This window comes from Rhinoraja longicauda, chromosome 31, assembly GCF_053455715.1.
Source record: "Rhinoraja longicauda isolate Sanriku21f chromosome 31, sRhiLon1.1, whole genome shotgun sequence".
NCBI classification, from domain to species: Eukaryota; Metazoa; Chordata; class Chondrichthyes; order Rajiformes; family Arhynchobatidae; genus Rhinoraja; species Rhinoraja longicauda.
In genome coordinates, this window is record NC_135983.1 from 20,301,815 (window position 1) to 20,327,153 (window position 25,339).

The 25,339-nt window shown below is 38.1% G+C and overlaps 1 protein-coding gene across 5 annotated transcripts in view; it reads left to right on the forward strand.

Annotated features, from left to right (window-relative positions):
• The window catches only part of sptan1 (spectrin alpha, non-erythrocytic 1), a 79,990-nt gene that overhangs the window by 35,645 nt on the left and 19,006 nt on the right, over positions 1–25,339 (forward strand). For 3 of the 5 annotated variants that reach the window (XM_078426406.1, XM_078426404.1, XM_078426408.1), the window contains 21 exons: positions 1,119–1,178; positions 3,292–3,490; positions 4,485–4,583; positions 8,595–8,633; positions 9,988–10,023; positions 11,620–11,667; positions 12,169–12,260; positions 12,444–12,588; positions 12,942–13,123; positions 14,257–14,356; positions 14,776–14,973; positions 15,573–15,719; positions 17,314–17,417; positions 18,653–18,815; positions 19,222–19,236; positions 19,961–20,092; positions 20,970–21,107; positions 23,063–23,167; positions 23,657–23,865; positions 24,040–24,160; positions 25,096–25,217. In XM_078426406.1, the coding sequence (XP_078282532.1) occupies positions 1,119–1,178; positions 3,292–3,490; positions 4,485–4,583; positions 8,595–8,633; positions 9,988–10,023; positions 11,620–11,667; positions 12,169–12,260; positions 12,444–12,588; positions 12,942–13,123; positions 14,257–14,356; positions 14,776–14,973; positions 15,573–15,719; positions 17,314–17,417; positions 18,653–18,815; positions 19,222–19,236; positions 19,961–20,092; positions 20,970–21,107; positions 23,063–23,167; positions 23,657–23,865; positions 24,040–24,160; positions 25,096–25,217 (2,454 nt within the window). The remainder of the gene's footprint in view (positions 1–1,118; positions 1,179–3,291; positions 3,491–4,484; positions 4,584–8,594; positions 8,634–9,987; positions 10,024–11,619; positions 11,668–12,168; positions 12,261–12,443; positions 12,589–12,941; positions 13,124–14,256; positions 14,357–14,775; positions 14,974–15,572; positions 15,720–17,313; positions 17,418–18,652; positions 18,816–19,221; positions 19,237–19,960; positions 20,093–20,969; positions 21,108–23,062; positions 23,168–23,656; positions 23,866–24,039; positions 24,161–25,095; positions 25,218–25,339) is intronic. The other 2 variants (XM_078426407.1, XM_078426409.1) reach the window with 1 other exon arrangement.

Consider the following 25,339-nt stretch of genomic DNA (forward strand, 5'->3'; position numbering starts at 1 on the left):
GATTTACCATAATGCTGCCTTGTGTAAAGGGTATTAGTTTTTAGGAGGGATTGGGCAAATTTGGATTGTTTTCTCTGGAGCGTCGGAGGTTGAGGGAATACCTGATAAAAGTATAAAAAATTATGAGAGGCTTAGCTGGGAGAGACTGTCAGAACCTTTTTCCCCTGCTGCCAATATCAAAGACTTGAGGGATAGCTTTAAAGTCAGAAGGGGAATGTTCAAAGGAGATAATCAGGGCAAGTTCTTTGCATAGAGAGTAATGCATGCCTGGAACATGCTATCAGTGGAAGCAAATATGGTAATGGCATTTAAAAGGCTTTTCGATCAGCACTTGGATATGGAGGGATGTGGATCACATGCAGGGAGAAGAGTTTAACTTGATATCATCAGCACATACATTGTGGGCCAATGTGCCTGGTCCTGTGCTGTTTTAAGTAAAGGGATGGCTCTTTAAAAAGAATGTTGAGCTAAATGGTCCCATTTTGCACTGGATTGATTAAAACATTTTTATTTTTCCCTTCAATCCTTTCCTTCCCTTCCCTACTTAGATAAATGACAATAATAATAAGAGTGAAAGGATGAATTAATATTTAAAAAATACGTATTTTTGACAAGTATAGGCCTATACAGAAATCTGGTTCATGTACAAAGGGCTGATGCCTCCTCTTGTGCTGCAAAAGGTTCTGATTTTTGTACACATATACATTGCATTGATTTCTAACTTTCACTTCTGCACAATATCTTTATGGCTTTCCCAGGTATGCAGGCTAAACATCAGTTAATTGGTTAAAGGGAAGCAATTTGACAGTGTCTGGCAACTGGTAATAATTTAGCAGTTTAGAGTGAGAGAGAAATGATTAATTCTCCATGCAATTTGCATGTCTTTAATGGTTTCTTTACAGATTCCTGAAGGAGAACTGTTTTTGCTAGCTAGTTCAGTTGCTTGTCAAACCTCAGTCATCATCATCAATTGCTGTCTGCCTGCACCGATTGATCCGTAGTCTTTCCTTGATCCTTACTGATTCTTACCATGTACTACTAATTTTCCTTTCTTCAACAGCTGCTTTAAGCCATTAATTCACTAATGATGCATGCTGTACTCTGCTCCCTTTGTCCAGGGCTCTGCTAGCTAAGGAGGTTGGCAGCGTTGTGCTCCGTATGAAGCAGGTGGAGGAATTGTGAGTAGGCTTGGCTGATCCTCACTAGATGTGATCTTTGCATTTCCATTCACTATTGGCCTGCATTTTTACTAGTGCTTGTGGACACTGGATGAATCTTTTTAATATCTTGCTAGCTTGAAGGATGGAATTGCTTTGAAATGGGATACCTACATACTCGAGTAATAGTGGATGAGTTTTTTTTCCTCCTTGTTAACTGAAATTTGCTGAGCTTAACCATTTTTCATGCCTGGCTTTTTAAAATTCATTTGTTTATTTCCAGCCAATGCTGTAGATAGCACATCCTTCTGGTTAAGTTACTTGAATTAACAATATAAATTCAAGTGATTGAATGGTTTGTTATCTTGATTGTACAGAGGAAGGGGGGAGCACACAAAATTGCAGGTTATTTCGAAGTTTTTAACAGCTTAGTGAGATGTGGTAAAATGGTTACATATCTTCGTGAGTAAAAGCTAATATGATACGCTGTCTGGAAATTAAAACCAAACTTGATCAATTCTTAGCAAAACTATTGAGCAATACATGTGTGTTGATGATTTGGGATGGAGAATTTTAGTTGTTCTACCTAAATCCCTGAACTTTATTCTAGATAAATGCATTATAGCTATTACTAAACTACTTGAATTAACTAAGATTTATTTTTGTACTGGGATCCTAATGAAAAATAACAAAATTCATTTGAATGCTGGCAATTGTGTACATATAAAATCATGTTACTTTCTTGTCATTTCAAAATCATTTTGAGTTAGGTTCTCTACAGTTATCAAATATAAATCCAAAAATGCAGTGTTTGAGAGATGTGAAATATAATTTTTCAGCATGAGGGGATAAATCCACTGTCCATGTATTACACTCAAATAAGTTTGTCCCTGTTCCTACAAGTTTAACTGATACTTATGAACTGCAAAATGGTTTTTCATTGTTAAAGGAAATTTACAGTCTGTAATATTGGTGGAAACTATTGATACTGAATCCATTCATGCATTCGAAAGGAATTGGATAAATAACTGGATAGATAATTGAGGGAGAATAAATAATGGAAGGAGGAGGAGTGGGACTGGTGGAATTGTTTAGTTGGAGATGGTAGACTCACTGTGTCAAATAGCTTACTCTTTGTGTTGTGAAATTCTGATTTAATGTAATACAGGCAGCTTGGAGGATTTTAGTTTAGTCTGGAGATGCAGCATGGAAACAGGCCCTTTGGCACAGTGAATCCACGTTGACCATCGATCACCCGTTCACACTAGTTCGATATTATCCCACTTTCTCATCTACTCCTTACACACTCGGGACAATTTATAGAGGCCAATTAACCTACAAACCCGCATGTCCTTGGGATGTGGGAGGAAATCAGAGCACCTGGAGGAAGCCCAAACGGTCACATGGAGAATGTGCAAAGTCTACCTGGGTCTCTGGCGCAATGAGGCAGTGGCTCTACCTGCTGCGCTAGAGTGCTCCCAACTCATTTAAGACTGTTTTATTGCTGAAATCCTTAGACCACCTCAATTACAATTCCAAAAACATCTACTTGGTTGATCTTTTTGATTTTGTTGATAAAGAAGACTTTTGGCATTTTCAAAACGAATGATTTATGTATAAGCTCAGGACTGGAGGATCTGAAGTAATAGTGTGAGGTAAAGTGAATTGGCAGTGTGAAGTGAGGGCAAATGTATTCCAAAATTTGCAAGTACTCCTCAGATCAATTTGGTGATATTTCGGGTCGGGTCAGTTTTGAAGAATGGTCTTGACCTGAAATGCCGTTGATCCATGTTCTCCAGAGATGCTGCCTGACCTGAGGTACTCCAGCACTTTGTATCCTTTCTTAATAGAAAGTTGAAATTGGCGCTCTAAGTATATATACACCATCCCTCGTATCTTGTGCAATGTTGCTTCAATGTATATAAATAAATGCAATTATTAACCAGTCATCAGGTTTTTATTCTTTTAATTATTATTGGATGTTTTGTATTTATGTTTTTTTCTCTGATTTGTCTAATGATATGAACAATTCTACATTGCGATAGTTGTAGTTTGTGTTGTCATTGCCTTCCTTTTACTTGGTAGAGATTGCCAGTTGCTGTTGAGTGCTTTTTGTTTCTCATCCTTTCTACAGATACCAGTCGATTCTGGAACTGGGCACGAAGCGTAAGGATATGCTGGAAAAGAGCTGCAAAAAGTTCATGCTTTTCCGTGAGACCAATGAACTGCAGCAGTGGATCAACGAAAAGGAGTCGGCATTGACCAGTGAAGAGGTGGCGACTGATCTAGAACAAGTGGAAGGACTACAGAAAAAATTTGATGACTTCCAGAAAGTAAGCACTATTTCTGAATTATTCTGATAGTGGAGGAGAAAGCAAAGTCTTCAACTCACAACCCAGATGTGAATACCATCGTTCTTGCATATCTGATTACGTAATAACATTAATAGTTAAGGGTTTGTGTCAAATTGTATTTGTTTTACATTTTGAAATCTTGGGTTTTATTTTAACTATTTTCTCACCATCTTTTTAACATGACTGATCTTTGAAATGTTATACATTCCCCCTTCTTGGTGCCATTTTCTTAGTCCTTCCTAAACATGCTGTCTCCTGGTGCCCAAATGCCCTCAAAGCTTTTCCAACTCCATTTATCTACCTGAAAGACAGTACCTTAATATTTACCAGGTTACCAAGCAATGAGTGACATGACTGCCAAATCTGATGTAGTCCGAGCCTTGTATCAATATGCTTATTCTTCTGATATAGTTTCTGGAGCAAGGTCCCCAATTGATATTGTAACCCTACCACTTTAGCTATCCGCTAACTCTGCAGGTGATGGTTTAATCTTTTTCTTTCAAGGGAATATAGCTACCTGCTCGGAATCGTTAAAGTGATGCAGGAATAGAATAATAAACATCTAAGCTCAATTCATTGATAGATTTCAAACTATATGAAGTGCTAATCTACATTCAGGTAATATCTTGAGTAATAAGCACATAATAGATTTTTTGTAATAATTTCAGTATTTCTGGAGCAGGTGCAAAAGAAAAAGAAATGTGCATTGGTAACATATACCAGAAAAGCAGATCAGTCTTGTCAAATGGAAACAACGGTCTTAAAACTATTTGCTTGTGAATGTATAAACACAAAGTGTGGTTCAATTTCTGTAATTCATATTTCAGTTGTAATCAAGTATGTGCCAACTCCATGATTTTTGTCAATCAATTGTTTCAGCTTCATCCGGTGCTTGTGGCAATATTGATGTGTTCATAGTGCATAAAAATGTTCAAATCGATTAAATTGTTAATTTAGCTGATTTATTTTTAAGGATTTGAAAGCCAATGAATCTCGCTTGCAAGATATTAACAAGGTGGCAAATGATTTGGAGTCAGAGGGTCTGATGGTTGAAGAAGTGCAAGTAGCTCAGGTAACATAACATTCATCCACATCATCTCAGTAATAATTCAATGCCAAGCCAGATCAGTACTATACACAAACTCAACATCACTTGCTAAAATTGGGGGTTTTCATTTGGATGTCTTGGCAGTGCTCCTTGATAACTATGTGCTATTTTGCACAGCAGTTCCTTTTGGTTTATTTTGCCTTGTTTATTCTTTTGATTCTTATTACTTAACATGTTGAACACAAAAACATAAACATGAACAGGAGTGGGGCCTTGAGCCTGCTGCTCAATTTCGATCTGAGCATGGCTGATCCAACTTTGGCCTTAACATCACTAATTTCTCTGCATAACTTAAACTTCAATAGTCTGTCGGTCTCCACCTAGAATGAATTTGGCGTAATTTACTAATCCAACTATCCTCGTGTCATCAGCAAATATGGCTAAACTTCACTCTGTCCCTTCAAGTCATCAATATAGATTGTTATAGTTGTGGCCTCAGCCCTGATCCTTGTGGCGGCATCTCACTAGTTACTGATTACTACTCTGAAAATGACCCTGTCATCCTGATTGGTTTTCTGGCCAATTCCTTGTCCATGCCAGTATATTGCCCCAACCCCATGCTCTATTGTGCAATAATCTTTTATTTGGCATCTTCTAGACCTCTTACTGGAAATCCAGGTATACCACTGATACCTCTCCATCATTCTGTTTGTACATTCTCAAGTAACCCAAGCAGATTTGTCAAACCTGATTTCTCATTCAATGTTTACTACTTGAAAGTCTTGGGATTTTCCAAATGTCCCGTGAACCTCCATGAGAATGGATATTTTCCCAATGATAGGTGTTAGACTAACTGCCTGCTAATTCCTGCTTTGTTTCATTCTTGAATATTGGAATTACATTTGTGTTTTACCCAGTTATCTGGGATTCTAGAATGGATGGATTTGGCACATTTGCAGCCGGAACATCCACTTCTCTGCAGCCACTTTAGGACCCTAGGAAGCAGCCCATCAGATCCAGGGAACTTGTCATCTTTAATCTTTTTAAAGTAGATATTGACAGGTTCTTGATTTGTATGGGTGTCAAAAGTTATGGAGAGAAGGCAAGAGGATGGGGTTGAGAGTGAAAGATAGATCAGCCATGATTGAATGGTGGTGTAGACGCGTTGAGCTAAATGGCCTAATTCTGTTCCGAAGACTTAATTTAGTTTGCCCAGTACTCCTCTTCTAGTGATGAATAGACACAAAATGCTGGAGTAACTCAGCAGGTCAGACTACATTATCTCAGGAGAACATAGATAGGTGATGCTTCGGGTCAGGAAACTTCGTCAGACTGGTTTATTATTGTTAGAAATGTTTGTGTCGCCCAGGAATTCTTGATGAATGCTTGAACCGTCACTACAATACAAATAAAATAATATCTTATATTTATAACACTCTTTTAGATACCGTCATTCCGTCATCAGAATCATATAGATGAGCATGGGAGGACGAATTGGCTCAACCCATAACACAAGGCATATGGGACGAAAGTTTACAACACATACATCAATGCTCGTTAAACACTAGACACTCATTAATACAATTTAAAATATTACACAGACTACATTATTCGAAGACAAAATTAAACAGGATCTTCCCAAGTATCTCTCCTATTTGTGATAAATGTCAATTTCAAGAAGCCAATTTAACTCACACTTTTGTGACTTGTACAAATATGCAACATTTTTGGATCGATATTTTAAAAATCATTTCCAAAGTTATTGATAACCAACTGGATTTAGATCCAAAATTAATAATTTTAGGATTATCAGAACACGTTACAAGCTTTACGCTAAGTCAGAGACGCTTTCTTGACTACAGTTTAATAACTGCGAAAAAATTAATACTTAAATTTTGGGGAAAAACTAACCCCCACAATTAAAATGTGGATTACGGAAATGACCGAGACCTTGCATTTGGAAAAAATAAGGTTTGCCTTAATTGACAAACCAGATCTATTTTTTAAAATATGGTCTCCATTTATTGAATTTTTAAAAAAGTAAATGGGTTTGTCACAAAACTAAAATTTAAAACTAAAATTAAAACTTGAGTTTAGGGTTGGATGTACAACTATACTCATTAACTCCCGGATCTATCCCCATAATCTTTATGTTTGTAATTCTCTTTTTTTTTGCTTTAGACAATAGACAATAGACAATAGGTGCAGGAGTAGGCCATTCGGCCCTTCGTGCCAGCACCGCCATTCAATGTGATCATGGCTGATCATTCTCAATCAGTACCCCGTTCCTGCTTTCTCCCCATACCCCCTGACTCCGCTATCCTTAAGAGCTCTATCTAGCCCTCTCTTGAATGTATTCAGAGAATTGGCCTCCACTGCCCTCTGAGGCAGAGAATTCCACAGATTCACAACTCTCTGACTAAAAAAGTTTTTCCTCATCTCTGTTCTAAATGGCCTACCCCTTATTCTTAAACTGTGGCCCCTGGTTCTGGACTCCCCCAACATTGGGAACATGTTTCCTGCCTCTAATGTGTCCAACCCCTTAATAATTAGTTTATAGTCTTTTTTTTTCAGTCTCTTTTCATCTTTATTTTTTCTTAAAAAATTTAAAAATTGAAGCTATGTAAGAACTCTATAACCAGTTTGTCGTTTATTATAATTTGTACATGTGCTTTAAAAATAAATAAATAAATAAATAAATGTTTGTGTCTTCTGCTGTAAAGACAGGCCGAATATAAATTGGAATTTCTGCCATTTCCCTTATCCATTATTAATTCCCTAATATTGTACACAAATGGCCCAATGTTTATTTTAGCAACCATCCTTTTTTAATAGCTGGTGAACCTACTGCATTGATGTACTATTATTTGCTAGTTTATTCTCCTGATATTTTCTCTCTCCTGTAAATTGAGTGATCTTTCATAGTTTTCTGAAAATTTCCCACTTCTCTCGCCTTAGACTAATCTTTACAAAAGCTTATGCGTATTAATTTGATGTCAACCCCAACTCGTTTAGTTTGCCACAGATAGTGCATTCTTCTTGTAAAGTCTTTTGTTCTCACTGGAATATCCGATCATGTGCTACTACAATTTTATCTATTTACTAGACCAAGTGGACCCGATGGGCCCAAACCTCTCCTGCATTGGTGCAGCACCCTCTCCTCCCCCTCCCCCACCCTCTCCCTCCCCTCCCCCCCTCAACCTCTCCCCTCCTTCACTACACCCCTCCCTCCCATTCCTTCCCTAGGAGATAGATTTAAACTTTAAAATGTGAATAACTTTAAAAATATAGCGCCGATTTCAATTAAACCTCTTCCATTAGCACCAAAGGGACGACGGTGAGTAAGGTGGGCCTAAAATTGTCACGCTATCGTGTACCATTTTGGCTGTAGTTCAGGAACAAACAAACAAACAAACAATCGAGAGTTTTAGTATATAGATGTTTAGGTCAAGCTGAACGTTGTAATTTTACCTTCTAATCTCTGTTTTCTAGCGGATCTTTAACTTTAAGTATGTGATTAGATTTGAGCTTCAAAACACTCCGAGACTTTCTATATTTGACCAGTTCTGTGCTGACCCTCTTGTTGGTGTCATCAGCAAGCTTGGCGATTATTTACTCTTTTTCATCTTTAATTCATTTTGGCTATATAAAGAACAGCCCTAGTACTGAACTGTATTCCCTACTAATTGAAAATTTGGTCCTTCACTTCCTCTGGTTTAATCAATTTTATGACCATTGTTTACCTCCCAATTGCCATGATCAGTGGTGTGAAATATAGCAAGAAATATTATTCTTTGTTTCCTGTTCGAAACTTTGTTTCAATTGGAATTCACGTTTTCTGTTTTGCTACCATTTGTGTCTTTCCTGAAATCCCTGGACTCCAGTTGAGAAGGAAACTTCAACACTGATAAGCCATCTTAATCATGGGGCTTAAATTAAATATTAGTCACCCTCAGATCGGTCTATTGCAAGGAGATTTGGAGTCTTGAACCAGTTACATATTTGTGACTTTTCTGTTCCTTTTTCTTATTTCAGGAACAAGCTGTTCTATCATCTGCTCCTGGGGTTGTTAAGGTAAGAGTGCCAATATTTAAATGAGTTAATGGTATGAGGGGAAATATCAATTGTTATCTTGTAAACAGTGGTTATCTTGGCTGTAAATGATAGCTGCACAATTTCGGTCCATAAACTGATGTAAACACGAGACATGAGCATTGAAATTCTCATGCGTTGAAAGTGCTTTGGGTCATTGATCACCCTCTTTTTTTTGGGGGGGGGGGGGGGTGGGTTCATTGTTTCCTTGCTGCAAACTTCAATTGCATGTGCAATGACCAGATATTGCCTGAGGCTGGGTTTGGAACAAAGGAATGTTGAGATAGCCTGTGGTCAAGTCTATGTCCATGATTGGAACAGAATTGAAGCCCTGTACTGTCATAGGGGATTGTTGGGGAGTGATTGGTTGGGTGGAGAATTATTGGTTAGAGATTGGAGAAGAGAAATAGGGACAAGACTAGGTTCAGTGGAATGCAGACGAGGAATTAGAGACCTATGCTACGGCTTGTGGAGCAAGGGATTGGGGATCAGGATTTGGCCAGTAGTGGAGAGGGGAATTTGGGATGGATGCTGGGCAGTCGGAGAGAATGTACTGCGGCCTTGGGATCTGGTAGTATTAGGACTTGGGTTTGGGATTCATGGATATAGTGGGGGATGTTTAGGACTGGTGTAGTGGTCTACACAATGTGGTGAGGAGGAGCAGGGAAAGCTGGGAAGAAAATTTGAGGTAAATGTGGAACTTCATTGGAATTGGTCCTAATTTAACAAAATAGAAAAAGCCAAAAGCACTCAGTAGGTTTGTGGTTTTCAAAAAGAAATGCGAACTGCTTTACTACTTGTTTTGAACATTGCTTTTTTTCCAATTTAAGGCATTAAAATTGTGCGTTAATTTGCAGTTGTAATAATCACTTGTCAAGTCTTAATCACAGTTTATTATCAGACTAGATTTGAGCTTTATACTCTCCTGCTGGGTTTTATTGTCTTTTATTTTGGCATCTTTGCAATTTAAGGTGCATTTACAAGGGAGAAAATTTGCTCTGGTGTGATTTTTTTCTTTTCAAAATTTAATACGATTAGACAAGTTTCATGAAGACAAAAAATAGAGGAAAGTTACTGTTTTTCTTGTGTATTTCTTATCTTATAACTGCAATACCATGAATACTGTATGAAAATAGTATTGGGAGGAATTTGACGTAATTGAAAGGGAATCTTGTAATTCCTATCTTGTTTAAATCCATATTGGACATGAGCTGCATATGGTTTTGTGATTTATGCCATATTGATACATTGGCTGTATTGATTTATATGCATGTGTATTTTACATTTTATTATCTGTATTTTCTCACTTAAAAAGCTTGTAATTTTTTCCCCCTAGGATGAATCTGATTCAAAAACTGCATCACCATGGAAGGTATGAGTTTTCTTTTCAAGGATCCTGCACTATTTTCCTGAAAAACTACCTGATTTGTGCAATTCTTTCATTTTCCAGAGGCCATCAGTTGGTGTAATTCTACCTGATTCTACCACTTTTGATTCGGTTTCTTTCAAGACTTTCTCAACTCTGCCCTCGGCCAAGGCCACTGTTATACAGTGACTGGAAACAAAATAGTGGACAACTTTATTCTTTGCACTAGTCTTTGAAAGTTGTATATGGTAGCTTTTCCAGTTGCTTACTTTCTACTGGTATGAACTGCAAAGTCTGAAATACTGATGAATTCCATTTTGACATCAGCTGCAGCTTGCTGTCAATCAGTCTATTCCTTTAGGATAAATTTGTTGTTGTGACAAATTAAAAAACATTTCAGTTTGCAGCTTGACAGGAATTTCTTCTTCCTTGTTCTCACTAATTTTCTGAAAGGAGAGGGTGATGGTGGAAGGTTGCTTTTATTGTTATTGTTTGTCATCTATATCAATGATTTGAAGAAGAATGTGCAACGCATGGTTAGTAAGTTTGCAGATGACACTAAAATAAGTGGTATCAGAGACGCTGAAGAAGGCTATCAAGAATTACAATGGGATCTTGATTAACTGGGTTAGTCGGCTGAAAAATGTCAGATGCCTTTCCATTCGGATAAATGCAACATGTTGCATTTCGTGAAATCAAACCAGAGTTGCATGAATGGTCGTGCCCTGAGAAGTGTTATAGGCATAGGAGTACAAGTACCTAGTTCCCTGAAAGTGGTGTAACAGGTGGACAAGGTGGTGAAGAAAGCTTTTGGCATGCTGGCCTTAATCAATAAGGGCATTGGGTGTAGAAGTTGGGATATTATGCTGCTGCTGTACAAGACATTGGTGAGGCCACACTTATGATTGAGGCAGGTACAATGACAACATTAAAATGACATTTAGACAGTTACTTGGATAGGAAAGGTTTAGTAGGATATGGGTCAAACAAAGGCAAATGGGACTAGCATTTTGGGGCATCTTGGTTGGCATAGACTAATTGGGTCAATGTCCTGTTTCCATTACTCTGTAGAGGGTTGCCAATGTGTAATTTCCAGAAGATATCAAGGAACACCTGATGACTAAACACCAAGTCACAGCTTGCAGTACTGTAAACTTAAGCAAACTGGAATCTTTTTATTTGCCTCCAAGATAAAATTAAGAAACTGTTAACTGTTTTTGCAAAACCAAACTTCGAAGCGCTTTTATTTGTGGAAGAGCTCGCGTCTTTCACTATTCTCATCTCATCATTATACTCGTCTGTACCTTTTTAACCTGGTGTTTGTGATTCATAATTAATTGTAACGTTGGCTTGGGAAGGCTTTATTAATTGTGGATATAGATGATTTAATGGTGTGGGGTGTCACCTGCATTTCCCATTCTGCACTTTCTCATGCAGTCCATCGAAAATGAATTCTAAATGAATAGCTGTTGATGTTGGTCTCTTGCATGTTGGTCTCTTGGTTCTAAATAGGGATATTTCTAATTTTAACATTTCTCTTCACTAACTGATGGATCGTGACTGGTTCGGTTTTCTGCTGCTGTGACTTATGGTTGCAATTAGTCTGCGCGACTGATGATACAAGCGGTGACTAACTTTAATGCCATCAAGGTAAGAACTAATGGAGCTCCTGCTTGTTGTCACTGCCTCTTCTCTGTGTTTCTCAAGACTTTTGTATTTTGCTCATTTGTTGAAGTGCCCTGTTGAACTGTCAGTTTGGTTATTTATGGCCAAGTTCTCATCATCTGTACTAGTTAATAAACTAGTCTTGAAACAGGATGCCAATTATTCCAACTGAACTAAATTGCTATGAATAATAGTGAGGTGGTGTTCTGGTGTTATAAGTTAACCCTTTGCTTCAATTTATGTTTTTTTCCTGTGCATGCATATGTATTTTGCAACATCATAGAAAAGTAGCTGCACTGCAAGGGTAGAGATGGTGAGAAGATGAAGATCTAGCAGAAATTAAATGTTAATAAATCAAGTAACTCTATTTAGATGATACTTGAACTACATTGTTAAAATATAACAGATTAAACCAATGAAAGGATTACATTTACAGTGATATGTCTGTGTGGATTTTGTTGATTTGTATCTTTCCATTATTGTCAGGAACTGAATGAACGCTGGAAGTCACTGCAACAGCTGGCTGAGGAACGTAGCCAGGTCTTGGGAAGTGCACACGAGGTACAGAGATTCCACAGGTGAGTAGCTGTGTTAGATTCAAATAAATGAAATGCAGGAATAAATGGGTTTTGGTGAATTAACTTTATTTAATTGCAAAGGTATTTATAATTAAATAATTGGTAAGATTGACTTGATAGTTTTTTTTCTGTACAAGTAAATCATTAATAATGGCTTAAAATACTTTTTTTAAAATTGTGCAGAGATGCTGACGAAACCAAGGAGTGGATCGAAGAAAAAAATCAAGCTTTGAACACTGATAATTATGGACATGACCTTGCAAGTGTTCAGGCTCTGCAGCGCAAACATGAGGGATTTGAGCGGGACCTTGCTGCTCTGGGAGATAAAGTGAGCTGGAATTTTGGTCTGCATTAAATGTCCTAGTTTAAATTCTTTCTGAAAATGGTCTGTTACTTCCAATGTAAATAGCAGGCTTGTTTTTGTAAATGTCTGATTTGACTGAATCTCCAGGATGCATTTAAAAGAGAAAAATCATTATCTCCACCTTAAAGCAGCAGTACAAATTCAACGGCATTCTTTTCTAAAATCAAAATTGAACTAAATACAGAGAAATTTGATATATCCTAATTCATACAGGAACCAAAATTTAGCCTAATGCATCAAATGCTGGTCCAAAATTTATTTTTGTGTGTTTTCCAGTGGGATTTGTTACCTGACCGAATTTTAATTGTTGAATGCAGGTGAATTCTCTGGGAGAAACTGCAAACCGATTGATTCAATCTCATCCGGAGTCAGTTGAGGATGTCCAAGAAAAATGCACAGAACTGAATCAGGCCTGGACTAACCTGGTGGAGCGTGCTGACCAGCGTAAAGGAAAATTGAACGATTCTCATGACTTGCAGCGTTTCTTGAGTGATTTCAGGTAACCTGGTAACTCTAGGCTTTCTTGTAAAGTGCATGTTGGTGGTTATTTTGTTACATGTTGTCACTGCATAGATATAACTGGAACACCAACCTGCAATGTTGATAGAACAGTACAGTATAGGAACAGGCCCTTCGGCCCACTATGTCCATGCTAAATATGATACCAAATTAAACTATTTTCCTCTGACCTGGTGCGTGTTCCAACTTGTGTGTTTAAAAAAACTTGCCGTGCACATCTCCTTTAAACTTTGCCCCTCTCACTGTAAAGTTTTGCCCTCCAGTCTTTGACATTCCTATACAAGGAAAAACTATGTGTCTCATAATTTTATATACTCCTGTCAGGTTTCCCATCTGTCTCCAATGCCCCAAAGAAAACAAACCAAGTTAGTCCAAACTCTCCTTGTAGCTTTAAAAAAAGCCTTAAAATGCTGGAGCAACAATGGATCAGGCAGCGTTTCTGGAGGATGTGGATTGATGATGTTTTGGGTCGGGACCCTTCTCTACGGGACAAGGGTCGCAACCTTTCTCCAATTTCTGTTTCCCTTAAGGCACTTGAAAATCTCACTCGTACTAGCCTGAATCTTCTAAATTTGAGAGAATATGACCCAAGTTTGTGTAATTTTGCATAATTTAAAATTTAAAATCTATGTTGTATTCTGGTAAATCTTTGTCTTTCCTCCAAGGCTTGTATTAATTTCTTAAGACTTGGTACTGCTCACAGTATTCAAGAAACCTGGACCTGGTATATCTGAGACATGACTTCCCAGTGTGGAAATAATCCTGTACTAAGACCATGTTATTTTTCCCACTTTGCTCTCAACTCTTCCTATAGTCTACCGTAAGGAACACACAATATCACAGGGAGAATGTGCAAACTCCAGGTAGCACTGAAGGTCATGATGGAACCCAGGTGGCTAGAATTGAGGCTGCAGCAGTAGTTGAACCGCTGCTAATATTTTTCTCTTTTTACATTGAAAGTGATAACGATGTTGAAACATGCATTTCCCATACTAGAACCCAACAACAAACTCAAACTGCCTCCTTGGATATGAATTGTAAAACATTCACATTTGCCTTGAGGAAAGAGCTGTTAGAGGTTATGGTTAACTCATCCAATTACTGTTTTCACAGGGACCTTATGTCCTGGATAAATGGAATCCGAGGATTGGTGTCTTCCGAGGAACTTGCCAAGGATGTAACGGGAGCAGAGGCCCTTTTGGAGAGACACCAGGTGATTAAAAATCTAAACTGATTCTTTTCCCAAAGTTGTGATCATTGGAAGATCATAGGCAATGGATCTTTGGTAAGGTAATCCAGCAGAGAATTTCCAGAGTACGGAACAGTACCAGAAAGTATTGTAATTTTAACACACTTAAAATCTTAAAGTGGGGCACTTTCTCTCTTGAAAAAAAAAGTTCATTTTCATAACTATTTTGCTAACTACAACAATCCTGTTCTCATAAATACATCAATGTGTTTTGCTAATATTTCCGATTCCAATGGTTTTTATTTTAGCAGAAATCTGTGATTTCATGGTGTGTGCGCAGGATTGCTGATTGAGGAATGACAAACTATGAAACAATTTTCTTCAGGTAATACTGCTCTTAACTGTGTTTTATTTCTCTCACTCTTACCCTTGGGGTGCTACAGGAACACCGTACTGAGATTGATGCCAGGGCAGGCACGTTCCAGGCATTTGAACAGTTTGGACATCAGCTCTTGGCTCGTGGGCACTATGCTTGTCCTGAAATTAGGGAGAAACTGGATATCCTGGAGCGTGAACGCGCAGATTTGGAGAAAGCCTGGATCCAGCGCAGAATGATGTTGGATCAGTGTCTGGAGTTGCAGGTAATTAGATCACAATGTGTTTTCAAGTAATTAACTGTATAGTTGATACACTAAATCTGTGGAAGTGAGTTTTGTTACTGTGGTTAAGATCTCAGTTAAAAGGTATTAATTTTGTTAGTCAAAACTACAAAAGTAAATATTTTCTGGTAGATTTAGAACCAGATGTAATCAATTTTCTGATTTATCTGTTTCCAAATGGTGCATTTCAGATTTTGTCATCTGGTTGCTGACTCCTGTTTCCTGAATATCTCTTTATCATTTCTCCTTATCCTTAAGTCTTTTATTTGTGCTTGAGTTTAATGTATACCGGAACTTGTTTTTTCCAATCCTAACATTACCCCTCGTCTTTAATTCGCAATTACCAGCAGCAGATTGAGCTATTGGGCCTTGAAATATTCTCCAGAATTGTCATTTTGATGTTCTGGTACTCTTGGATAAATTCATCAGATCTGCATTCCTGGCTGACAAGAGAATTTGGATTGGAGAATTGATGCAATGGTGTTGTAACCCTGCCTTGCATCCTAGCTGTGTGGGAATGGGTGTATTTATACTTTCTGCAAAAAGTTGCACTTCCTTACAGTTCTTTTCTCCTTTTGTAGCTGTTTAACCGTGACTGTGAGCAAGCTGAGAATTGGATGGCAGCACGTGAGGCATTCTTAGCCAGTGACGACAAAGGTGATTCCCTGGACAGTGTGGAAGCCCTCATCAAGAAACATGAAGATTTTGATAAAGCCATAACTGTGCAGGTAATTTGGGGAAACAAATCTGCTGCAGCATAACAATTTATAGAAATAATGTACAAGGCGAGATTGAGTAGATTGAGCCTGTTTTCTCCCGAGTTTAAAAGAATGAGAGGTAATATCATTAAATCTTGAATCTACCGTGGCAGCCTCAGACCAAAACATCAAGGACCAGGAGTCAATGTCTCAAAATAAGTGGTAGGCCATATAGTGCTATGTTGAGGGGAAATGTCTTTGTTTAGAGTGTGATGAATCTTTAGAATTCTCTGGTCCAGTGAATTGTGCAGACTCAACTGTTGAATTTTAAAACCGAAATCACTAACATTTCTGGATATTAAGAAAATCAAGGCAAACAAGGATAGTGCAAGAAAATTGAGCTGGGGAGGAGATCAGGCACATAATAAATGGCAGAATGTTTGCGATGGGGTATGTGGCCTACATTGAATAATGTACAAGTAGTCATGTCACATTTGATCATGAGAAATGCGAAGATATTTCGAGTGGGGAGATATTAAAAGATGTTCGAAAGAACGGTGGCGCAGTGGTTGCTGCCTTGCGGCGCTTGCAGTGCCAGTGACCCAGGTTCGATCCCGACTACGGGTGCTTTCTGTATGGAATTTGTACGTTCTTTCTGTGACCGTGTGGTTTTCTCCGAGATCTTTGGTTTCCTCCCACACTCCAAAGACGTACAGGTTTGTAGGTTAATTGACTTGGTATAAGTGTAAATTGTCCCAGTGTGTAGGATAGTGTTAATGTCTGAGGATCGCTGGTCGGTGCGTACTCGGTGGGCAGAAGGGCCTGTTCCTGTGCTGTATCTCTGAACTAAAAAAACTAAACTAAACTAAAGAAAGATCTTTTGAGAATGAAGAGAGAAATAAAGTAAGGTAGAGCAGTTTGGAAGAGAATTCCAGTGTGTACCGGCATAAATGCTGGAAATTGGGGAACTAGATTTTTATATGATGTAGAAAAAAGTTAATTTCTGGTAATCACTAAGGAATTTCCAGATAGAAACATATTTCTGTCTCGTGGGATTTCAACCATTTTGATTGTGCGCAAACTTTACCTACTTATCAATACAGTGACATCCAGTGGCTGGAACTGGATATTTCAACACAATTGATCTTCAATAAGGATTGTTCTGTTGATTATTGTGTCAGCATACTTCATCTTCATTAAGAACCATTTACATATTTAGCATGAAGCCTTGTTGATTGCATTCTGCAGCTACTAAAAGATTTAGATATTGTGATGTAAAATTTCAGTCACTAAGGCGTAGGATTCAAATTGCCTGGCCCAAAGTAACCGAACAGAAATTAATAAGTTTTAAAAAAAATACGTGGAGTTATGATGCTTGGCCCACTTGAATTCCAAGGGAAATGGTCGTGGTTAATTGCCAGAAAATACAAATTGCAATCCATATTCTATGTAACTTTTGTAACTTATTTTTACTACCAAAGTAGTAAAGTACTAAATACCAAGATGGTATTCTTTGACAACCCTGTAAACTCTGATCAATAGAACATAGCCATGTGTGAATCTGAAAAAGCTTTGGGTTGGAAGCTGCTGTAAATGTGGCTCATGTTTGCTTTACATGTGATAGGAGGAGAAAATTGCAGCACTGCAAGCCTTTGCTGACCAGCTGATCGGTTCTGAACATTATGCAAAGGGAGATATTTCAAAACGTCGCAATGAGGTATTAGATAGGTGAGTGATTTAGTGTACAAGATATTGATTTAACCAATTTTTGATGTTTCCGGTCAAAGAACTTGGATTATTTTAAAGTAATGGATTCAGCAATTGGAAACTTTTTTTCCAATATATCTGGCATTGATACTGTCACAAATAGGTTTGTGATCCAGCTACATCCATAAACAAACACTTGTTTTTGAACAGGAGCAGGTCTGCATTGTTAAATCACAGGTAAACCCGAGTGCAAGAATAACACAGTATGCTTCCAAAAATAGTGATGCCAAATAGTGTCTCCTCTTGATGGAAGTGGATTTTCTGTTTGCAGCAATGCTGAAGGGTCCACTGGATCTTGAATGGTCCACCTCTGTGTTCGACTAGCTTGGTCCCAATCAAAGCAGGATACCATTTGTAAAGACCTTTCTGTTCGTAATCTCTCAAAGTCTCCAAATGTACTTCCACTTCATAATTTAATTTTCCTTGCTGTCCCCCCGGCATCATGCATACATACAAAGCAGAAACAGGTGGGTTTGCTCAACCCCTCTAGCCAGCTCCACCATTCAGTGCCATCATGGTTAATATCATAATCTCAAATCCATTCTCCTGCCCCACTAGTATGTCTTTTACGCTATTTCTACTATTGCCCTGAGAGGAAGAATGTTTGAAAGGCTTCTGACCTTCAGGGAGAAAAGCCTTTGTGTTGCTCCTGTCTTAAATGGTCAACCCCTCCTTTTTGAAAAGTAATTTGTACTTCTCAATAACATCTTCTCCACATCCACACTTTCAAGATCTCTCTCAAAATTTAATGTTTAAGTCAAGTGCTTTCATTTTTCTGAACTCCAGCAGGTATCTCAGTCTGTCCAATCTGAAGCCTTTTGCAGATGTCTGTCTAATAAACCTCCATTTACATCCTTTAAAAAAAAAGGAAATCGTAATGTACATATCACCGCAGATGTGGTCTTGTTCATTCCCAAGATGATGAAAGTCAAACCTCCCTATGTTTGTATTCAATGCCCCTCACTATAATTAAGAAGATCCTGTCATATTTTCTAACCACTTATGGTACACCAATACCTTCATGCTAGTCTTTGACGAGTTATACAGTAGGATACCATGATTTGTTTATTCTCACCTCCTGAAATGTGAAAGGAGTTCTTGGAAACCAAAAGGTACTGTGTAGACTTCAACCTCTCGTGTGCATCTGAGGGTTTCTTGTGTGCCTTTTTCCCCTCATTGTTACAATGCCTTGATAGGTGGCGGCGCTTGAAAGCTCAGATGATTGAGAAAAGATCAAAGCTTGGGGAATCGCAGACCCTCCAGCAATTTAGCCGAGATGTCGATGAAATCGAGGCCTGGATCAGTGAGAAGCTTCAGACGGCAACTGATGAATCTTACAAAGATCCCACAAACATTCAGGTAACTAACTTTAAAATGTTTCTCTTCCTCTGAGCCCCAAGCTTTGCATATAGGTATCCCCTGCTCAGAGATCAGTTACCTATTTTGAAACTTTGGTGCAGCTGTACCAAAGGAGTAACAGAGATGCAGAGGAACTCCCTGGATTTTTTAAAAAAACTTTAAAAAGCACTACTACTACTTTGAGGAAAGGTCTTTGGCCTCTGCCCAATACCGTCTCATCTTAATGCCCTTAACACTTGGAAACACTCTGCTCTGAGCACTGATCACTGACCTACCTTTCTGAGATAAATCTTTTGAACTGAAGACCTTTTTGGCTTGTTTGTATTATATGAATGGAAATTTTAATTGCGCCTCATATTTTAACCATTCAATATTGATGTAATCTTTTCTCTTAATCTGTTTTTAGCTATCCAAACTGCTGGTAAGTGATTGGTGGCTTTTGTTTAACCCAGGTTTATGTTTTGTCTTAATTTAAGTACTATATTGAATTTGTTAGATTGTGTTTTATATAAACATAACCCTTTCCATTTGCTGCTTGCAGTTTTACTGAGTGTCTTGTGATTTAAAAAAAAAATTGATGCTTCTGTCATATTGCTGTTGCTTCTGGCAATTATAGTCTTTTGTGTGTCTGTGGTGTAACAGATAATTCTGCTGATCCAACTATCTCGTATTTGGTTTTAAATTAATGCTGAAGAAATTAAATCAATTGAATGTCCTTGTTGCTGGGAACTGCTGATTGGTGATTTTTGGTGTGTGTGGTGTATCCGTGTTCATTGTTATAATCCCAATTGTGATTTCCTCTGAGACCTTATGAAGGGGTTATCTTCTTTCTGAGGTAAAATTAATCTTTGACGATAAAACTTGGTTACAATATCATTAACATCTGATCCAACACAAACTTATTTGGCCTTTGCAAATTATAAAAATAATTCAAAATTCTGATATAGCTGAGATGCGCTGTAAATAGAAAGTGGAAAGACTGGAATTCCAAGGGAAGAAATAATTTTGATATCTTTCAGGACAAAGTCACATCACTTTAAAACTACTACAAAATACCTTTTGTAGCAGATGGTGTGACAAAAGGTCTCAGAAGGAATCTGAATGCTGACCACCTGTGTAGTGAATGTTGTGTTACTCCTCCACAGAGCAAACACCAGAAGCATCAAGCATTTGAAGCAGAGCTTCATGCCAATGCCGACAGAATCCGTGGGGTCATTGACATGGGGAAATCGTTGATTGACCAAGGAGCTTGTGCTGGTAGTGAAGATGCTGTCCAGGTAATTGCAGTACATAAGTAACTTGGATATCGAAACACCAGAAGTAAATTTGTCATGTACATTATCACTGACTGGACAATGAAGATAACAGCTCTTGATTTTCTTGGCAATTAAGTATTTAGGGGGTTGGCCGATGAAAACAGAATTTCTAATTCTTCTGGGAAAGACGGGGTTGCACTTAACATCCATTCACATTTCAACACTCTAAGCAACAACAACCTAAAGTAAGGTACCTGGTGTTCTTTTGGTATTTGATGTATTACTTCTGCATCTTGAAGTGGCTGGGTCTGCACACAGGTATTTTTGATGTGCAGCATCTTTTAGTTGCTTCAATGAAAACGATTAGCAGAGGAATCAAAGGCGAATCAAAGTAAATACACAATACATTTTGTAGGATTCATTACACTCTATATCTGCCAATATACTTGAAGTAGCTTATTTCAGGTCCTGAATTTTGAAAAGTTCAATTATTATGTTGGATTCCATTTTTGCCAACCGTAAAGTATTTGGGCAACTTACCTCAGAGTTTTATGTACTGGGCTAGTTGCATGCTAACCCTTTAATGACACAAACATGAAGGATAACCTATATACTACAAGCTGTGCTTTTGGGGAACAATGTGTCCCCCCTATGAAAATATGAGAAAACACTCCAATATGCTTGTGCAAATGCTTTACTTTGACTTGGAATAGCAATTGCCGTTAGAAACTATGATTTTAAGATCATTGTTCATTGTCTGTGTACGTGTGGATAGTTATGTAGATGAGATGAGGATACTTGGCGACATGTACTATCAGCAGATTGTTTCTTTATGGGATTGATTTAGCAAGATTAACTAGTGACTGACAAGCTGGTTGAATATCCCTCTGTCTCATAGGCCCGTTTGGGAACACTGGGTAACCAATGGGGGGATTTGGTGCAGAAATCAGCAGAAAAAAGTCAGAAGCTGAAAGAGGCCAATAAGCAGCAAAATTTCAACACTGGAATCAAAGACTTCGACTTCTGGCTATCTGAGGTAAGTGGATCTACACAATATTGTCCACATTTTTAGATTTTGACATTAAATCGATAGTTTCATTTCATTGGCTTTGGAAATGGCTGCAATTGTCTGTATTAAAAAAATAATCTTGCAAAGTAGAGTGAATAAGAAGATTGCAGTTTGGAGAGTCAAGACATGGGTGTTTTTTGGATACAGTTGGCTATGGAGGGTATTGTGGCACATTCGGTCTAGTATTTGGTGATGGGAGGGCATACAAGACACTTCCTGCAAGGTGGGATTGGCACGAGATTGATTTAAAAAAATTAAAATTTTGATTAATATCTTTCATCTGATTGTTCTGTTAGCTTTGGGGAAGTAAGAAAATGTAAGTCCTCAACATCCTTTCCATGTTGGACATTATTATGTCAAGAAACAATGGAATGCATAAAGAGCAAATCCAAATCCCTGCCTGGATATTCAGGTTGGGATGTTGCAGTTGTATAAAACATTGGTGAGGCTGCCCTTGGGGTATTTAGCTTTGGTCAGCCTGCTACAGAAAATATGCCATTCAGATGGAAAGATTTCAAGGATGTTGCCAGGATTCAAGAGACTGATGAGTTATAAGGAGAAGTTGCGCGGTCTTGGACTTTGTCCCATAGAGTTTATCCCTTAGAGATATCTGAAATCAAGAGGGGTGTAGATAAGGTGACTGCACAGTCTTTTTCCCAGTATTGGGGAATCAAGAACTAGAGGGTATAGATTTGAGGTGAGAAGGAAAAGACTTAATAGGAACCTAAGTGGCAATTTTTACGACACAATTTAGTGTGTATATGGAACGAGGTGCCAGAGGAAACAGCTAAGGCAAGGTACTATGATATCATTTAAAAGACACTTGGACAGGTATATGGATAGGAAAGGTTTAGGAAGATATGGGTCAAACAGGCTAATTGGATTATTTTAGATGGACATTTCGGTTAGCTTCGACAAGTTGGACCGAAGGGCCTGCTTAAATGCTCTGTGGCTCTTAACATTAGCTACCCTCATTTTTGTTGACTTGAAATTGTGTAAGAGTACAGGCATACTGAATACCTTTTTGTCCTGAATGTTGTCGTGATTTAAAAAATATATATCTTTGTTACTGAAACACTGGTTTCTCCATCTTGTCCAAGCCAACCAAGATGCCCATCTAAAATAATCCAATTTGCCTGTTTGACCCATATCTTCCAAAACCTTTCCTATCGAAGGGCCAAATGACCTCCTGCACCTATTTTCTATGTTTCCATTTGAAAAATGTCACAATCTAATTAAAAGAGTTTATTGTTAAATGGGTGCACACAGCTTGATAAAGGTCTGGTGCTGTGCTCTGAGTTGAAAGCCAGAGTTCCATGCTTATGTTGCACTTCTGTCAATGAGAACCTTTGCCCCATTTTCCTTATAGTCGATCCTATTTTAATTTGGACCAGCATACACGATTGTTTATATGAGTCCTAGCATCTGCAGCTGACCCAACTGTAATTAAGAAAAGCTCAGGCAGACAAAAGGACCAGTGACCATCCCCTTGATGTAATGCATGGCTGATTCTTTGTCGTGTCGAGACCTTTTTGTACATATAGTCTTCTATGTACTTCCATGTATTGTAACATTAATAAGTAATGACAACATAATGTTGTACTTCTGGTCATTGTATACTTCCTATTAGCAGCTGATAGGAAGAACAGTAATAGAATGTGAATTGAATATCCAGAACCTGGCCTATAAATCCACACCTGGCCTATAAATGTGAAAGGTTCTTGACGGATAAACCCCCCAAATTCCCCCCCAAAAAATCAATTTTGAATTTGTGAATGATTGTTTAGCTTTATGCTGCTTTTTTGTATGAACCTGTTCTATCAATATTTCTGTCGCTAAGATCCTTGCACCTGTCGCTTGAGATGTTTATTTCCATTTTTTAATCATGGTACTGAGTCACATTTTGTGTTTTTAATTTACAGGTGGAAGCTCTACTGGCCTCTGAGGACTATGGGAAGGACCTGGCATCAGTAAATAACCTACTGAAGAAACACCAGCTTCTCGAAGCTGACATTAGTGCGCATGAGGTAAGGATGTGCTCTAAGGAAGTTGTGCTCTAATTGCAAATAAAAGCGACTGAAATGTTGTTAGGGAGCATGATCGTTAAGCAGAGTCACAGGTGTAGAACTGTTAATGGATCATTTGGGCTCATGTACCCCTGGGAATATGCTAGTTCAGCTTTCTGCTCTGGGCTGTGTAATAAAGCTGTGTAATAGACCTATTGACAGCTCCTTAAAAGACCACTCCTTATTTAGCACCCTGCATTTTATTCCATTTGTCCTTTTTCATTTGTATTTACATGAAGCATTTTAAAATTCATAATGCTTACTGCTCCAAAAGAATATTTGGTTTGGCCAAAGTCGTTGCTTACACTGGGCAGTTTATCGAAACACATAGTTTGCTTAAAAATTGCAGCTTTTGTTTTAATGGCTTGATTGCTACTTTACAAACATGATTCAGTTTGATGATATCATAGGCGTACTTTTCTAAATAGTTTAATTACTTGATTGTTTTAGGACCGTCTGAAAGACTTGAATCTTCAGGCTGATAGCCTCATGTCCAGTGATGCCTTTGACACCACCCAAGTAAAGGACAAACGCACTGCAGTGAACATTCGGTTTCAAAAAATTAAAAATATGGCCACAACTCGTCGTGCTAACCTGAATGAATCACATAGACTTCACCAATTCTTCCGTGATTTGGATGACGAGGAATCTTGGTTAAAGTGAGTTGGAAAGGGCTTTTGAATGCTTTAGAAGTGATGATGTTCTGTTAAAATAGTGGTAATCAATTAAATTATGTTGAGCCACTTCAACCTGAAAATCTTATAACTAGTTAGCAGGGATTCCATCACTGTAAAAGTGATGCGGGATGATGCATTTTCTTTTTATTTGGACAGGGAGAAGAAATTGCTTGTGAGTTCCGAAGATTACGGACGGGATCTGACTGGAGTACAGAACTTGAAGAAGAAGCATAAACGTCTGGAAGCAGAGCTGGCTGCACATGACCCAGCAATCCAGGTTTGAATAAAAAATTGACCTAACATTGATGGCCTAACACAACTTTTGAAGGGATGGTTTGTCAATAAATGTATATACTGGTATATCATTGTACCAAATTAACAATTGACAAGTCTTGGATGAATGCCTTTGGCTATGTAAACTGTGGGTTAACTTGAATCAAATCATAGAATGGTATTGTAGAGAAAGAGCAATTCATGAATCTCACTTCCCTGTTATTCCCTATGAAAATGGCATTTAAGAGGCTGTTAAATGGGCACGAGGATATGCAGGGAATGAAAGGATATGGATCACGTGCAGGCAGAGTGGATTAGTTCAACTTGGCACGACATGGATATTATGTGTTGAAGGGCTTGTTTCTGTGTTGTTTTGTGTATCTATATTGAGTATTTTTCCAATTCCCTTTCCGAAGGTTACTATTGAATCTCTGTCCACGATCCTATTAGCCAATCTATATTGGAAAATTACACAATATAGATACATAAAACTACAACACAAAAACAGATCCTTCAGCGCATCTTTTAAACACTTATGTAGGAAAACAAATGTCATGCAGACTTTCCCCTAGTTATTGACCCTCTAAAGCAGTTTCTCTTTTATTTACATTGGCTGGCCAGTCCCGGCACCCCAATAGAGAATTACTTGAGTGCAGGCTACTTTGACATGGGGATCTGAGCCATGTTTGATTATTAAACAAAATTAAGGTGCGGCTGTTGATTTACCACAGAATTAAACATCCAACTCCCGACATTTCAGTGACACTAAAACTACCGTCCGTATGAAAAGATTGTCTCTCGGATACTTTTTAAATCTTTACCCTCTCTCCTTAAATCTATACCCTCTAATTCTTGATTTCCCCTACCCTGGGAAACGTCTATTCATTGTTAACATTAATTCTAGATGGGATACTCATGGTTGTTGTTCTTTTGCAATAGTCTGTACTGGAAACTGGAAATAAGTTGTCTGATGATAATACGATTGGAAAGGATGAAATTCAGCAGAGACTGTCACAGTTTGTGGCACACTGGAAGGAGTTGAAGGAATTTGCTGCTGCTCGGTATGTTTGTCTTTTCCATCTTGGCTTTCAGGGGCTGAGTTTTTGTTGAGTTGTAATGCTTTAATTAGCTTATTGCAGACATGGTTGGTGTATGGAAGGTGCAAAAAGTCTAAAATGCAGCA